We start from the raw sequence: 18,559 nt of genomic DNA, 5'->3' as shown, positions 1-18,559 counted from the left end.
ACTCAAATAGCTAAAGTGCACTGCAAATACAAAATGACAATCGATAAATAAACTCATGGTAAGTGGAATACCAACATGCAAAACAAAACCGCTACGAACTTAAGCATCAACCTAATATGTATTTGTTTTTAAACTTATTACTGGTGAGTTCCATATCGAATATTTAAAGCAAAATGTTGTGTCTTCTTTAATATAGTCAACTGATGATACTGTTTATCAGTAATGGACTGGCTTGCTTGAGTTGAGCAGTACGTAAGAACAGTTGGAGGGAGAGCGATTTGGAAAGGATGTAGGATTATTCCACAGGTTGCATTAGGAGGTAAGCTGGTTCAGACACAGTTGAAGGGATCGTTGACATTCCTAAATAGGGGTGCGATAGGGCTAAGACGTAGGCGGCGATAGCGTAATGGGGAAGGGAGACAGGATGAGAGGCTTCAGGCGTATTGCCGCTGTAGAGTGCAAGTGCTACGCACGCCGAACTGTAACTACAGGTGCTACATTTCTCGGATGGTTTATCGTGGAATGACATTCACCACCTGTATTATCGATTATTTGGCTGCGATAAAGTATGCCGCCGGAGATATCTGGGGTGAAACACTGTGTATTGATATGATCATTGGGACAATCCATATTGTGCAATATGTGCTTCATTTGCTCAGTTTTGTTCAAATTTATTGCCAATATACTATGGTGCTCACGCTCTAGTTCGATCACTAAAAGGTTCCAGAAGATGATTTTTGGTCCGAAGGCCCCTATTGCAACGGCAACCCATCAAGGATATATAAAAATAATTGTTGGTAAGGCGGGTGCCAGGTTGAGATTCATTGGGAGAGTCCTTAGTATATGTAGACCATCAACAAAGGAGGTGCCTTACAAAACACTCGTTCGACCTATACTTGAGTATTGCTCATCAGTGTGGGATCCGTACCAGATCGGGTTGACGGAGGAGATAGAGAAGATCCAAAGAAGAGCGGCGCGTTTCGTCACAGGGTTATTTGGTAAGCGTGATAGCGTTACGGAGATGTTTAGCAAACTCAAGTGGCAGACTCTGCAAGAGAGGTGCTCTGCATCGCGGTGTAGCTTCTGTCCAGGTCTCGAGAGGGTGCGTTTCTGGGTAAGGTATCGAATATATTGCTTCCCCCTACTTATACCTCCCGAGGAGATCACGAATATAAAATTATAGAGAGATTCGAGCGCGCACGGAGGCTTTCCGGCAGTCGTAAAGTGCCCTCCGCCACACAACGTTGGGTGGCTTGCGGAGTATAAATGTAGATGTAGATGTAGATAATATACAAGAATGGAGAAAGCAAACAGCCTTGAGGCACACCTACAGTGGGATGTAAGATGCTAAATTTCGTGTTGTTTATTATTAAATACAGTGCGGGGTTGAGAGAAAGTATGCAGTATGAGAGAAATAGTTTAGTGGAAGGACATACGTCTGGAGTTAGAAAACGAGAGCCGAATGCCGCACACAGTCGTAAGCTTTCTCAAGGCCATGAAACTGAAATATGGTAGATTGACGGTTTTTACATTAGTTGAGAGAGATGGTGGTTAAGCTACAGAAGCTGGTCATCAGAGGAAAACTTTGGATGGAATCCACAGTGGAGACAAGAAGAGGTAGCCTTCGGTTTAGGTTGGCACCAAAAGGATTCGAAGGTCTTGGTAAACACAGAACTGAGGCTGATGGATAGGAAGATTTTCACATCTCAGACAGAAGTCTGTGTGTAGCATCGCAGTGTAAACGTTGATAAGTATTTATTGGAAAGACCTCCGACCACGGTTCACCTTATTATGGCACAAAGCGGGTGCACCAGGCACGTCCAGCTATAAAACAGCGACAGATGTCCTCGATCCACCCACTGACTGAGCCGTTTTGTGCCGCAAACGCAACCTCTGTAGAACTACCCCTGATACTCACTGGAGCGCCTTCCGCAGCAGGTCGTGCCTGACGGGCGTGCCGTCTATGGGGCAGGTGGCGGACGTGTCGAGCAGCCAGCGCGCCAGGCACTGCGAGTGGAACTGGTGGCCGCATGGCAGCGCCCGCACGCACTGCCGCACCTGCAACACCATAACACACCTGTCACCGTCCGTGGGGACTCAACACGCTACCAGGTGGGTGCCTGGCGTTGTCCAGTCCTACATTAGGTAGCAAAAGGACTGAAATATATCTACAGGGTGATATTTATAAACGGAGACAAACTGCAGAAAACGATCCATGAGAGCAAAAAATGTCATGTGGACATATGAGCAAAAGTGCATTCCAAGGGAGATGTACCCAGTGTTTTAGCTCCACACTCAATAGGGCAGGAGCTACCCAACAGGTTAGCCTGCTTCCTGGACTCGGGTAGGCGCGCAGGTGCCGGATCGAATGCGCCCGGCGGATGAACGACGAGGGCCGGTGTGCCGGCCAGCCTGGATGTGGTTTTTAGGCGGTTTTCCACATCCCCCTAGGTGAATATCGGCCTGGTCCCCACGTCCCGCCTCAGTTACACAGCTCGCAGACATCTGAACGCTTTTGCACCATTCCATGGATTACACTAGCCGCAGAGAGTTGGGTTACACTAATTCCTTCCTAGGGGCGGGAGGGGGGGCGGGGGGGGGGCTACGGATGCCGGCAGGAAGGGCATCCGGCCACCCCTTTAACTAACATTGCCACATCCGATTAACCATGTCGACCCTGCGTATCAGCGGGAAAAACGGCACAAGCAAAAGAAAGAAAAGAAAAGACTCAATCGGGCAGGAGCTCGAACACCACCGCACAGCCACATTATCCTTCGTCCAACAAGAGGCACGCCTTCCACCAGGGGTTGCAGTGTAACCAGCAGGAGGTGCAGATACGCCACCCTTTGAGGCTTTCAAGAAAGATGACTAGTCCAACGAGGCGGTAGCCAATAATCGCCGCCCACACCTAGAGGCTGAATCGTTGTAGAAGGCTCGCTGCCACCTTGCTGTCTCCGTTGCACCCAGGTAGGTGTTGAGAAGCAGGATGATACCATCTGTCATGGCATCCACATATGTAAACGGGATGAATGAGAAAATGCCCAGTACCGTGCTGGCCTGTGCGACGAACCAGCGACAAAACCGTCGCTACGGAGTCCTTACGTAATGAGGCCTGTACGCTTTGAAAACGGCACGGCTAGTGATAGTTGTCGTGCAGAATGTCCCACCTGTTCGTCTGGCTTACCCCATGTGGCAGCCCACCTGCTTGGTGTAGATACCCAGGTCACTATCAAAGACCTTTTATCTCCAGCTTCAAGTGGATGTACCTGCCTTCGAAAACATTTACGACCATATGTCCATAGAAGCTTTTCTGCCCGTTTTCGGGGATGCTTCCCTGCGCTTTGCCCCCCATTTAGCAGTCACCTAGTATAGCGTAATACAAACTCAGCTTACTGATAAGATTTTAGTAGTATAAAAATTCATCGAAAACTATGGATTAGACACTGATATCAGTAATTTTTCGATTATCTTTATTGACCCCTTATTCCCATTCTCACAGTTAGCAGTGGTTGGGGTTCTTACCTTCAGAGACAGTAATCCACACGTGTACTGTCCTCGGACAGAAGCGTATAATTATAAGCCTATATCGACGTCGTTAATCCGTTGTACAATTACTGAACATGTTTTATGCTAACGCAATACGACGTCTCTGGATCACGAAACTCTCCTCTTAGGAATCAACGTGGATTCCGAAAACAAACATGTTGCGAAACGCAGCTAACCCTCTTCGTACATGAAATCCAGATCAGCATAGACAATGGCGCTTAGGTTGCTGCGTGTTCCCTGGTTTCAGGAACACATTTAACACCGTCCTGCACTGCCTTTTATTGAAAACAAATACGAGCTTACTGACTATCGTACCAGATTTTTGACTGGATTCAAGACTTCCTTGCAGATAGAGCTCAACATGTCGTTCTTAACGGAAAAGATTTCGACAGACTTGTAGATAATTTTATGTCCCCAAATAAGTGTGATGTGATTGTTATTGTCTATAACAAACAGGACGTCCCAAAAATGTTGCAACAAACTTTGAGTAGTTCTAAAGGGTATCTTGAGGAACAAATCGGAAAATGTTGGAGATTTTGGAGGGTTCCAGGAGAAAAATAAAATGTGGAGGAAACCTGTGTCCGAAATCGTCATCCACCGACGCAACAGAGCATCGCATTCATAATAAACAGAGCCTTTCTACGAAGCAACCAGCTCAATCTTATCCGTTGGTTCGATCTATCAGCGTGGAAAGTCACGTTTGCTACCGAAGGGGTGACCTATGCCAGGAGCCAGCACTTGTAACTTCGACGCTCCTCTGCATCGTTGGATAACGTTTCTGGACACGTGTCCCTGTCCTCGATTTGTTCCATAAGACACCCCCTACAACCCATCTAAGTGTGTCGCAACATTTCTGGGACCCCGCGTATATAAATGCTCTGGTAGAAAATGTCGGAAGGTCCATATAGCTGTTCCCAGATGATGCGGTTGTCTATAAGAAGATAGCAATGTGAGAAAGCATGGATTTGCAGAATGACCTGCAGAGGACTGATGAATGGTGCAGGCTCTATTAATCGACCCTGAATGTAAATAAATTTAACAAGTTGCGCACACACGCGAAAAGAAACCTCAGATGCTTAACCCGACAATATTTTATAACTCGGAAAGATGCAGATAGAAACTGCTTATATCAAAGTGCCTCCATGTTGTTTATATCCCGAATTACCTGGAAAAATGTATTCATTCTCATCTGTTTTCTTAATATTTTGTCCAACATTCCAAGTTCAGACTAGTAAGTTCCTTCATCGCATAATTCAACTTTACAGTCGTATCATGACGAGTCACAAAAGTAGAGTTATTCTTCGCAGTTATTGTTTACTGATTTGGTTGCAAATTACTCTACGTGACAATAAAAACTACGATAACATTTAGCGGCCAGTTAAAAATAGTGTCAGCCGGGACATTAAGCAAGAGTTCTGGCTTTTCGCGGGCCGTCGGCTTTTCGTTAGGCCAACTGATATATGTGGGTAGCAACTCTAGCAGAACGAATTTTGCGGCGAACCGTGGCTTGTCAGGCCATAAGGACGCATACCCGTTAGGTTAAATTCTTTACAGTGATTAGAACGCGCAATATAACGACTGTATTACAAATGGTTCAGTGAGTCTGAAATGTTTTCACTGATCACATTACACGTCGCTGCATCTTCATTGGTTTCATCCTCATTCATTTCACGTCAGTGAACCAAAGTCAGTTGTCGACATAAACGTATCGCATAGTGTGTGTTCTCGCAGCCACCGCTAGTCACACTCCTGTACACTCTGCCGAAACAAGTCTTGTTTACGGTTTCGTACCTCAATCGGTAAAAGCGGATCCGTTTCTGGGTCACTTTGTTGTTCATCTGTCCGTCTTTCTATCTGTCTGTCCTTCTATCTGTCTGTCCGAGTGTTCAAAACCCTTTTCCTCAAGAACGAATAGAGGAATAAAGTTGAAATTTATGCTTCATATCAATGTCTACGGTCCCTTGGCGCTGTATAAAAGTGAAGCCTTTAAACACATGCAGTCAAAAGATACAGCCACTTATGTAACATACAGTATTTTGATTCTAGCAAACTCACTCATCGAAACCTACAGCATACTTCCTGTTGACGTTGAATCATGAAATTAGACTAAAAAGCAGGTTTCACACTACAACCAAAGGAAAAAATCCTAAAACTGTTAATTCGTCATTATATCACGCGAAAAAATTATGCAATTTGTTATCAGACTGTCTGTCTATCCCTCCGTCTGTTGAGACCACTTTTTTCTCCGGAATGGGTAGACGTATCAAGATGAAATTTACGTCACAAATAAAGTCTATTGTCCCTCGGTTGTGTAGCAAACGCAAGCTTCTAAGTCATTGCAATCATAACAGACGGCCATTTACGTCACATATTTTGATACTCGCATTCGTTCATCAAAACCTATAAGGCCCTCCCCGTTGACCTAGAATAATGAAATTTGACAAGATGAAAGATTTCACAGCACACTTACGGGAAGAACCCAAAATTTTTAACTTGTAATAGTGATGATGAAGTCCCATACTCCTTTACAGATCTTAGGGGACGATGCGGGAGACCCACACCGCTGTACTAGGCAAGGTCCTAGCAGAGGTGGTTTGCCATTGCCTTCCTCCTACCGTAGTGGGGATGAATAATGATAAAGACGACACAACAACATCCAGTCATCTCGAGGCAGGTAAAAATCCCAGACCCCGACGGGACTCGAACCCGGGACCCCACGCTCGGGAAGCGAGAACACTATCGCGAGACTACAAGCTATGAGACGAAAATTATCTTACATTTTTTATTTGTTATTCGACTTTATACTTCAAATTAAAATTTTCTCGGAAGTCTTGGAATCCCTGGGACCAATATCTGGCCAGTACTAGTGCCGATAACAGACAAAAATCGTCATATCCCTGATTCCGGACAGGATAAACTGTCCATGGACATAATTAAGTTTTAATGGAACCCTCAGTGAGCGTGTCCTCCTCGTACCTGTACTTTCTTTCCCCCATGCTCTGCATGGTGAGACATTTCCATTAACGACTGGAAATGGTAACTAATGTATCATTAATATGAATTGATCAATTAATATGAATCGATAAAAACAAAAAATGCAAGCATTTTAGTCGAAATCATGTATTCATTCAGCGGAAATAAATTGCAAATAACCTGAGAGACAGGCGTGATGCGTAAAAAGCTTGATTCCGACGTATGTAAACCATTTCTGTACCGGAACTTTTCATTCATTTACGGCTGTACGTCGTTTCTGAAAGCTCTCCATCACTGCATACTATAAATGAAAGGTCCCATTACCGCTTTTCTACCTGTATTTGAAGCATAATCTCAGGAACTGCTGTACTAATTTTGACAACATTTTCACAAATAGGTAGTTTGATTCGCGAGGAAGGCTTCCGTATATAATTTACAGGTATTGTCTGCAAATTGGGTGAACTTTGATGAATTAAAAGCCTCCTCTGCTCTCTACGTTTTCTGTCTGTACATGAAGGCCAATCTCAGGAACCCATGCAGGTATTTTGATACGGTTTCCATTAATACACTAATTTAACAAGAAGGTTTACGTGCACTCGGTGAATCACCAAAAAATTGCACCGCAGATATTGCGAAAATGGAAAGTGCTGTTGATGTGAGGTTTCACAGAATGGACTCGTATTGTTAGCCAATCAACAGACTGTAATAATAATTTTTGTGCATATATAAACTTTTTTTAATGGAACAATGCCTATTGACATTTACAGACTAAAAGCAGGGTAGATTACAACTAAGTGGTGTTTGTTACAGGGTTCCAGTGCGACTCGTTTCCGAGATACAATATTTTGAAAAGTTTCCACACCGACACTTGTATGTGCCATTGAATCTCCGTAGTTGCTAGGTGCGACGTTGTTATGTTTGCTTACGGTGTGCTTGTGTGTACCTTGAGTGCACTGCCACTTTCTAGTCAGTTAGCGTGTCACAGTCCAAGCACTAGGTCGTGAGAGGAGATGGGATTTACCAGTGCAAAAATGGTTCAAATGGCTCTGAGCAGGTAGCGGTCGCGCGGTTCCAGACTGCAGCGCCTAGAACCGCTCGGCTTTACCAATGCAGAAAAGGCTGTTTTGCTCATTGTGTATGGAGAGTGTAGGAAGAACGCAGTTCGTTCTTGTACTGTGTAGGCGGCAAGATATCCCAATAGATGTCAACCATCTCGACAATTATTTATCAACCTCTTCAACCATTTACGTGAAAGTGGTGGTGTGACACCTAGACAAAGTAACACAAGGAAACAAGTGACGACGGAAGAGGGAGAAATTAATGTTCTTGCTGCTGTTGCAGTTGTTCAGCACATTAGCTCCCGCTAAATCGCACGATGAAGTAGCATGAGTTACGCAAGTGTCCTACGCATTCTCCAACGACATAGGTTCCAACGCTATCACGTCTCCCTCCATCAAGAACTACATGGAGACGATTATGAGAATCGTGTTAACTTCTGTATATGAGCGTTAGGTCAGGAAACTCCAACTATTTCGCATGTCTTGTTTAGTATTGAAGCCACGTTTACCTATCATGGCCAGATAAACCGCCCAAATATGCACTATTGGTCTGTTGACAATCCTTGTTGTCTTCGTCAGGTGGAACGTCAGCGTCCATGGGGTGTAATAGTGTGGTGTGAGGTAGGGAAATATCAGCTCATAGGCGAAACGCTGAACGCGCACAAGTATCACAGCCTCCTAATAGACTATCTTCGACAGATGCTAGAAGTCATTCCTCTGCAGTCTAGGAGGAACTTATAGTACCAACACGATGGCTACCCAGCCCATAATGCACGAAATCATGCCTTCACGAGTTGTTTCTAAATCGTTGGATGGGACGCAGAGGACCTATACCTCATTCGGCCCGTTCCCCAGATTTAACGGCTGTAGACTTTTATCTGTGAAGAAAGCTGGAAGACACTGTCTACAAGGACACATCAACTACACCCGAAGATATGGAACGACGTATTACTGGAGCCTGCTCGGACATCTCTGCTGAAACGCTAGTATGTGTGCAGCAGTCGTTTCATACCAGACTCGAAGCGGGTATTGCCGTTTCCGGTGATCAGTTTGAACACAAGTTGCGATGATCAATTATCTGGTTAGTGGTCAGAATCCACATAAGAAGTGTATGCACTTGTGTTTTTCTCCAGTGTATGCTAACACAGGTATTGCGCAAGTGTAAGTGTGGAAATTTCTATAATCCTGCAACAAGCACCACTGACATTCTAATTTATCCTACTTGCCAATAGGCATTGTTCCATTTACGAAAGTGTTATATTTGCACAAAAGTTCACTTTCTAATTATTACTATAATCTGTTGATTGGATAACAATATGAGCCCCTGACTACCAAACCATTCTGGGAAAACAGCGCATCAGTAACACTTCCCATTTCTGCAATATTTGCGTGGAGTTTCATATTACCCATCCTGTATAATTTATTAGCTCGACGCTAGACAAGTCGTCCGGTGCTACCAGTGCGTTTGAAGATACTTAGTGCTACCGGTGCGAAGGCGAGGAGGGTTGCTTGTGTAAGTTAAAGCAAACACTGCTACGGGTCAAACAAATAATGCTGTAGCAAAGTAGCATGAAAATCACGGAAATACGAAGAGATCAAATTGATGCAATGCACATATATATGTTATTCTTTAAAGATGAGAAAAATGACGAATTAATTTCTGGAATATCAGCTGGTCACAGAGATTTAAAAAACGTACAATGAGGAGTGACTTTGCCATAAACAGTGATACCCAGTAGTAACAGGAAAAGTTAAGCGGAAAGAGGAACGAGAACGTAACAAAAATTGGCATGTTCCTGAGTACTGTAACACAGGCAACTATAGCGGTTATTAGTGGCTTTCATATTTTTGTTTCAGTGCGGACACAAACTATTTGTAAAGTAAAAAAACACTGCAACATCTGCATGTATATCTTACAGCATTTTCCATTCGTGATTGAATTTCTTTTTTCTTATGTTTCTGTCCTGATAAGTGATAACGCCAGCAGCTCATTACGAAGGAACTCACAATGCCAACACAATTATGCTGTAATCCAAGAGGAAGCTCCATTCTAGAACGTTAATCTGCCTTTCTGTTAAGAATGTATACTGTCGCAAAACTTTCATGAGATTTTTCTCTGCAAGAGCGTTTTTGAAGGATGCTTATGAACGATCCTGTAGCTGACGCTTTTCGAACATCCCCCAGCGTAAGACTATCCTAAAATATTCGTTCCTTCGTTGCGGAATAGGAAGAATGTATATGGAAATTAGCTGGAAACAACTGATTTTTTTATAAAAGTATGTAAGTTAACGGTGCATCCAGTGTATCAGCCTTTTGACACTACTGTCTTCTCTCCTCACAGTCTCTACAAATCGCACATCGTCTGTAAGATGCAAGCATTCCACACTGTCGAACAATACTAAAAATTCGTTTCAGAAAAGAAGAAAATAATGGAAGCCTTAGGAACCGGTAACTATCTTTCATGCCCATCTACTTCTGGATAACAGTATTTATGAGAGAATGATATTTATTTTCATCTCACTTCATTACGAGTTCATTAGATCAGCCGCTATAGTTGGTACCAAAACCATTAGCCTGGCAACAGCGTTTCATGTGTGACGGCACAGTATAATAATAACAATTGGATACAGTTTACATAGATACATTTACATGGATTACAATTTACATAAAATCGGTTCCAGAATTAATATTCACTCTGCTGCGGAGTTTGCGTTGATACGGAACTTCCTGGCAGATAAACTGTGTGCGGGACCGGGATCCGAATACGCGACCTTGGGCTTTTGCGGGCAGGTGCTCCACCAACTGAGCAATTCAAGCACGACTCACCATCCGTACTCACCGCTGTACCTCCGCGAGTACCCCGTCTCTCAGCTTCCAAACTTCACAGGAGTCCTCACGCGAAACTTGCAGGACTAGCACTTCTGGAAGAAAAGATACTGCAGACATGGTTCATCCACAGCCTGGGGGATATTTTCTAGAATGAATTTTCATTCTGCAGCGGAGTGTGAGCTGAATAGAATCTCCTGTGAGACGAGGTACTGGCGGAAGTAAAGCTATGAGGCGGGTTGTGTCATGCTTGGCCAGCTCAGTGCATTTGCTTGAGAAAGACAAGGGTCCTGGTTTCGAGTCCGGTGCGCACACAGTTTGAATCTGCCAGGAAGTTTCCTAAATTTGGTTCGTTTTGAAAATTCCCTTTGTAAACATAGTAAAACCGACACGGCAATTCCCAACTTTTGAATGTATTATCATACATTAGTTTAGGGTTTATGCTGTAGCAAGTGACATGAATAATTTACACGTTTGCGTGCAACTGAATTGTTAGGAAAGTGGAAAACAGTACAGTGTAAGTACATTTATACAGTTTATTGCAAATGAGTCTCGTGGCATAAAGGCAAAGTGTAATAGACTCGCACGCTTGGTGTAGTACAGACGTCTCAGGCAAGGCTGTTCCCAAACTGCATTTAAACACAGATTTGGGGGCCGAAGTTGCGACAAATAATCCCATAAAATCATGGATAATTTTCTACAAAGTCCGCTGGGTTATCCATGTGAATAAGAATAATATTGCTCTCGATGTGCTGTTCTTATGTTAGTAGCGTCTTAATAACATGTGCACATCGTTGCCCTCAGTGTACAGTCTGCAAACTGCAGATAATTAATTGCCAAATTCATACCCTTCAATGTGGACTATTAAGTAACTTCAGACAAACCGTAAATTAAAGATGCGGTGTGAAACTTCAATTGCTGTGTCTGTGCAGTCTGGTTTAGGTGAACCTGTCCATCGATAACAATCCTAAATGCTTATGCCTCCTTTGAATACCACAGCAAACATTATGCTAAAGCATTAAAAATTTTATATTCATGTCATGTCAAGACGTGAATTGCATTGTAACAATACGTCCTAAGTGAATCTTTCATGTTTCTTTTGCCCACGGAAGGTTTATGTTTGCTCTACGTTGATAAAACAGGTAGTAGTTCATCATTAATAAAGTGTGGCTCACTAAGAAATTCACCAGTTATCGTTTTGTAAGTACGTTTGTATGATTTTTGCTAACATGGAAAATTGTACGTAATAACGTAGCTTAGTAGTGCATCGCCAGAACTCACTTTTTCCGTTTGCTTTCAAGAGTATTGTAATTTAATTACTGGGCAAAATAATGCAACTTTTCCTTTACCAATAACACAGTTAAATTTAATGCATGATATTAACCTCATTTATATCCTTCATATCATTCCGAATGTATAGATATTGCTTTGTATTTCTGTATGAGTTTTTGTGGTAGTATCAATGAATACAGAACAGTACTATCAGTCTCCCTCTATATAGCGTAGACCTTAAGAAGCTAATTACAATCTAATTCGTCCCCCAAAACTGAGGTGTTTCAGATAAGCTATTTAAACTAGCGGCATATCTGTCACTAATTTCATTTGTTTTGTGACGATTTGGCTTCCATAAAGGGTACCGTTGGCGTTGTTTAGTTGTTTATTCACTAAGTGGGCGCTGATCACAAACAACACACCGATTACCATCCCGTTAACTTCGATTCATTATTTGGAAAATTCTGTGAGCGTTATAATTAAAGCCAGTTCGTGGAATTATAGAGAAAATTTCAAAATTGTACAAATAGTTACACTGTAACCAGGAAAAGCTCAATATAGGTATACATTTCACAACTCTTTAGGTGAGTCGGTGAGGGGAGAGGTTTTTATTCATCATCAAATCTAAAGCAACGGTACAATGATGGCGGGGAAGGATGGAGGTTGTTTTTCTTGAATATTTTGAGCAAACACGTAGTTATATCTTAAGTGGACCGTGTTTATACATAAACTAATAATCATTCAGTTATTACTACGGACTGATGTTTTCCGGCGGATTGAAAATAAAAAAGGAACATTTGTCAGAGAATCCTCTGGGACCAAAATTTTCCGCGTCTTTGTGTCTCCTCCGGCATTCGAGTTCGATTACTCTAACAGCCGCTGCGCTGGTTTAGAGACAAAGATAGAAAAAAAACGATCATGGAAAGCGGCGCAGCGAGCGCTTTCTCTTTTATGTGTATTAAAGCTTGTTCCAGACGAAGCAGTCGACGCGAGAAAAGCGAGACACTGAATGAACTGCCGTTCATTTATATCGCGACGTTTTAAAGCGCTGCGACGGCTGTGCTTCTCTCGAAAGCTGATGTCAAAGCACCAGCAAAAGATCTCTGTTTCTGTGCGTAAAAAGAGGAGGACAAAGGTTCAGAGCTTTCTGCCAGAAGCGAAAAGAAATGGGCCATTAACAGATTGCGCTTCCCCCCTACCCGCGTGAATAATTCACTTGCATTCGTCAAGACGCTTTGTCGCTCGTTCAAAGGGGCGAAAGTGGGACACGCAAAGCAATGAATACAGAAATGCGTCGGCGAGGAGAGTGCGCGTTCTGTGTTTTCGTCCACCGACACTGAGAAATGTTCACCAACAGACCACTCTCCTTTCGGGTAATACAGCTACATGGAATGTAAAACATTTAAACGAATCCCACTGAAGATACTGTATATATGTTACCTGCGAGTGGTTTAAAGAAGAGATACTCGAAATACGGGTCCAGAAAAACTACATCATCTTAATGCTGCTTTCCCGTGTGTATAAAGCATGAAAAAGTCTCTCTTATGAAACTCGGAAATACATCGTACCAATACAGTTATACAAATAGTCCTGCATCAAGTCTGCTGCTTCATATACCTCCAACATCTGGACATTTGGAAAGTTTGTATGTTTAATGTCTGTTTCAGCGGAACTATAATTACTTATATCGACCCCCAACGACCGCTTGGTTCAAAAATCGTTCAAATGTCTCTAAGCACTATGGGACTCAACAACTGAGATGATCAGTCCCCTACACTTAGAACTACTTAAACCTAACTAACCTAAGGACATCACACACATCCATGCCGAGGCAGGATTCAAACCTGCGACCGTAGCAGCAGCGCGGTTCCGGACTGAAGCGCCTAGAACCGCTCGGCCACAGCGGCCGGCTGCCCGCTTCGTCCATGGGACGCTAAGCAGTTACTTTATTGGGACCAAGCAACGTTGAGGGATAGGCAAGTATTACAAAATCACAATGTCATCTCCTATTTCCCTTTCAATGCAGTGACTTTCCTTTGAGATGGACACTGAACACAGATAATGCAGCAGTTTTTCCTTCAAAATGTAATTTATATGAACTAAAATTATAAATGTGTTCGAGGGTTGTGTGCACAAAGAAACCGCAGGTGAATAAGATAAGTTTAATGTGACAGCGTTTAAAAACAAAAAAGAAAAGGAAGATCAGCGTTTAGCATACAATCAACGTTTACACTCAAGGGAAGAAAATATCAACTGTAGAACCAAGTTACGATTTTTTCTGTTTTGTAAAATTATCAAGGGTGCTGGTACATAGATCGTACATATGGCATAGATACATCATATGTCCCGTCAAACATAAAATCCATAAACGATCCTCATATACGTCAACAGATCAGGTGCTTATAAGTCAACATGAAAAATACCTCAACACAGTCTAAATTTGAATACATTTTCTGCAGCACACTTAAGTCACATGGACAGTGAAAATATTGGAATTTCGTTTTACTCGATAAGCCAATATCTTTAAATAAAACATTTTTAGAATACGTCAGCCTCAGGTGGACCACGGCTTCCGTCAGTCGATTTCGATGCCTGTGAACCAAATATGAATAACTCAAGAAAAATTATCGCTCATGACTACACCATACGCACATAATAAAAAGAATTCCTCTGAGGCTATATGTAGGATCTCTCTCCTAAGAGTTGTCAGGCGTTTCAGCACATATCTGCAATTTAGTTTTCGTAATATGTATCTGGGGCCATCTAAAACGAATACTCCTCGTCACGTTCTTCATCCAGTGTCGGTGGAAGGCGTCGTTTTTTCCGTTATTAAAAAAAATATTTTTAAAGCGGAATTTTTCCTGTCCATTCGATAAAGCGGTCCTAGATTAGGCTATTACGATGTTTGTTTTGTTGATATGTATTAACAGACACCGTGAAACACAAAGAATAATCAGTACTCCAGCAGCAATATGGTCCGCACTTGTGACGTTATTGTTCATATATTTAAAAAAAATTTTGTAAATATTTTATTGAAACTCTTAAAGCGGAAGTAGAGACATCTTGTTTGAAGCGGAATCGATACTGAAACTCTTTGATAAGATTAAAATGAACGTACATATTAAGAAAAAGGGTGTAATATTTACTTTTAAATATTGTAAAGATATCTATTTGTTTACTGAATGTAAAAAGGTGCTATAATGTAATTATGTATGTAATAGTTACTGGCACTCACTTAGGACTGTATGAGATAAGTGTAGTATAAAAGATGGAGTAGTTCCGTCAGGAACGGAAAGCTGTGTAAGTGTAGAAAAAGGTGGGAGCGGAATCGTTTGGCGCGTTTTGGTGGGCGCGAACAAAGTCACTCGGTGGCCAGTTATCTTAGAGGCAGCACGTACAGCGCCAGCATAGTGTGGAGTGCGGCATACTGTTGCATTTTGCCTCGGTTGGAAACTGCAGTTTATCACGGCCTGGTATGGGGAGAAAAACGGGCTATTGATTATAAGATGGATCATCGCTATGAAGAGGAAATAAGTCCGACATGGATAACTGCTCTTGGCCGTTCTGATATTAATGCAGTTGTTGCCACCAACGCCACCCTCGCTGATCACAGCTTACAGGGCACGACATTTTAGTTATGTATTATAGTGTGTGCCAGGACGTTCAAATGTGCTTCACGAATAATAACCATCATCCAAATTAACAATTGTGTCCGCCTGGTTATTTATCCCGCTCATAAACCAAGCAGGGTCCTAACCTGGTAAATGGAAATTCCGAATGACCTGTATTCAGACAAGACTGTTGAATCTTTAATATACTGTTGGCAAATCAGTGATTAATAAGTGAAATAATTGATGGAAAGAATAACTGAGAATTTCATAATTAACATTGCTATTATTTTCTGTGTTAAAATGATTACGTAAGGTTATGCAAGATTCAGAGACCACATTAGATAAACTGTTTGCTGCTTTCACAATACGTATTAATGAAAGGAAATACTAAGTTGATGATTAATGGCGATAAATAGTAACGTTAAACAGTTTATAGTGAATCAATGAAATTTTGAGTACCAAATATGTTGATGTAGAAACCTCCCTTGTCCAAATTTACTTTTGCTTTCATGAAATCAGTCTGTTTGCTTAAGCAATTGGGTACTGTAGTTTTGTTTCGAGCGGTTAAACTTTTCTTGTATTGCTGAACCATCTTTTATCTAAATCTAAAGTGAAGTCTGTTAGGTAGGTAGGGAGTTGTAATCTTTTCTGCTGTCCTATTCAGCTTCATTACGTGTGCCTAATTAGACTGGCGAATAATAATGTACCACCAACCACATACAGGGTGTTACAAAAAGGTACGACCAAACTTTCAGGAAACATTCCTCACACACAAAGAAAGAAAATATGTTATGTGGACATGTGTCTGGGAACGCTTACTTTCCATGTTAGAGCTCATTTTATTACTTCTCTTCAAATCACATTAATCATGGAATGGAAACACACAGCAACAGAACGTACCAGCGTGACTTCAAACACTTTGTTACAGGAAATGTTCAAAATGTCCTCCGTTAGGGAGGATACATGCATCCACCCTCCGTCGCATGGAATCCCTGATGCGCTGATGCAGCTCTGGAGAATGGCGTATTGTATCACAGCCGTCCACAATACGAGCACGAAGAGTCTCTACATTTGGTACCGGGGTTGCGTAGACAAGAGCTTTCAAATGCCCCCATAAATGAAAGTCATGAGGTTTGAGGTCAGGAGAACGTGGAGGCCATGGAATTGGTCCGCCTCTACCAATCCATCGGTCACCGAATCTGTTGTTGAGAAGCGTACCAACACTTCGACTGAAATGTGCAGGAGCTCCATCGTGCATGAACCACATGTTGTGTCGTACTTGTAAAGGCACATGTTCTAGCAGCACAGGTAGAGTATCCCGTATAAAATGATGATAACGTGCTCCATTAAGCGTAGGTGGAAGAACATGGGGCACAATCAAGACATCACCAACAATGCCTGCCCAAACGTTCACAGAAAATCTGTGTTGGTGATGTTATTGCACAATTGCGTGCGGATTCTCGTGAGCCCACACATGTTGATTGTGAAAATTTACAATTTGATCACGTTGGAATGAAGCATCAACCGTAAAGACAACATCTGCACTGAAATGAGGGTTGACACATTGTTGGATGAACCATTCGCAGAAGTGTACCCGTGGAGGCCAATCAGCTGCTGATAGTGCCTGCACACGCTGTACATGTTACGGAAACAACTGGTTCTCCCGTAGCACTCTCCATACAGTGACGTGGTGGGAGGAGGAGGAGATTAGTGTTTAACGTCCCGTCGACAACGAGGTCATTAGAGACGGAGCGCAAGCTCGGGTTAGGGAAGGATGGGGAAGGAAATCGGCCGTGCCCTTTCAAAGGAACCATCCCGGCATTTGCCTGAAGCGATTTAGGGAAATCACGGAAAACCTAAATCAGGATGGCCGGAGACGGGATTGAACCGTCGTCCTCCCGAATGCGAGTCCAGTGTGCTAACCACTGCGCCACCTCGCTCGGTACAGTGACGTGGTCAACGTTACCTTGTACAGCAGCAACTTCTCCGACGCTGACATTAGGATTATCGTCAACTGCACGAAGAATTGCCTCGTCCATTGCAGGTGTCCTCGTCGTTCTAGGTCTTCCCTAGTCGCGAGTCATAGGCTGGAATGTTCCGTGCTTCCTAAGACGCCGATCAATTGCTTCGAAAGTCTTCCTGTCGGGACACCTTCGTTCTGGAAATCTGTCTCGATACAAACGTACCGCGCCACGGCTATTGCCCCGTGCTAATCCATACATCAAATGGCCATCTGCCAACTCCGCATTTGTAAACATTGCACTGACTGCAAAACCACGTTCGTGATGAACACTAACCTGGTGATGATACGTACTGATGTGCTTGATGCTAGTACTATAGAGCAATGAGTCGCATGTCAACACTAGCACCGAAGTCAACATTACCTTCCTTCAATTGGGCCAGCTGGCGGTGAATCGAGGAAGTACAGTACATACTGACGAAACTAAAATGAGCTCCAACATGGAAATTAAGCGTTTCCGGACACATGTCCACATAACATCTTTTCTTTATTTGTGTGTGAGGAATGTTTCCTGAAAGTTTGTAACACCCTGTATATTGTTATCGATGCAGAATAGTAGTCTAACTACTGTTATTTGCCATACCTCTGAACTAACGACTTATTTGAAGAAACGAGTTAAAGTCTGATGCTTATTCCTTAGATTAACACACACGGTTATTACACTTGTTTTTGTGGTTTTGCTGTCCGAATAGGTAACTGTATTGCTAAAAATATGTTCAAATCTCTTCCTGGAGGCACCACCTTATCGTAGCACTGTCCGTGCGGGTGGGAGAGTTTGCGTGTTCCTGTGATGCTGAGAGCTATACCGGTGGTAGCGTAGCTACTGGCAGGTTCAACCTAGCCAGTCAGGTCTCAGCAGAGGAGCCAGACGAAGTGTGCCTCACAACGACCTACCGTCCTTTCCTCCCTTTCCCTTCCAGTCCCTTCCTTTTCCTTCTTCCCTTCTGTCAGTCTCTTCATCGGTGTAGGTGGCGGGTAATATCGATAGGTAAACACTCACGGCTTCTGTACCGACGAAGCAAGGCACCTGTGATGTGCCTTAAGGGCGTATGTCAGGATACTTTCAGTGGCATATGGCCATTCACTGCATCCCCTGCCTCTTGCCAGTCGTATCGGCCCTACGATCCACTGCCAACCAGAGGCAGAGGACGAGAGAGTGGATCTGCATCTGCGCAACTGGTCCACTTTAAATACCTTCACGCGCAGATGACTCCGGCAAAGTTTCAATGGACTATGAGCTTTGAAAGTCGTGC

At 42.9% G+C, this 18,559-nt stretch overlaps 1 protein-coding gene across 1 annotated transcript in view; it reads right to left on the bottom strand.

Moving 5' to 3' along the window:
- LOC126188557 (uncharacterized) overlaps window positions 1-18,559 on the bottom strand; it is a 162,061-nt gene that overhangs the window by 59,008 nt on the left and 84,494 nt on the right. Inside the window, exon 3 of the mRNA XM_049930157.1 lies at window positions 1,919-2,058. Coding sequence (XP_049786114.1) covers window positions 1,919-2,058 — 140 coding nt within the window. The remainder of the gene's footprint in view (window positions 1-1,918; window positions 2,059-18,559) is intronic.

The sequence above is a fragment of the Schistocerca cancellata genome, chromosome 5, assembly GCF_023864275.1.
Source record: "Schistocerca cancellata isolate TAMUIC-IGC-003103 chromosome 5, iqSchCanc2.1, whole genome shotgun sequence".
In the NCBI taxonomy this organism is placed as follows: Eukaryota; Metazoa; Arthropoda; class Insecta; order Orthoptera; family Acrididae; genus Schistocerca; species Schistocerca cancellata.
Note: the sequence above shows the minus strand (reverse complement) of the source record. Positions and strands in the feature narration are given on the sequence as shown.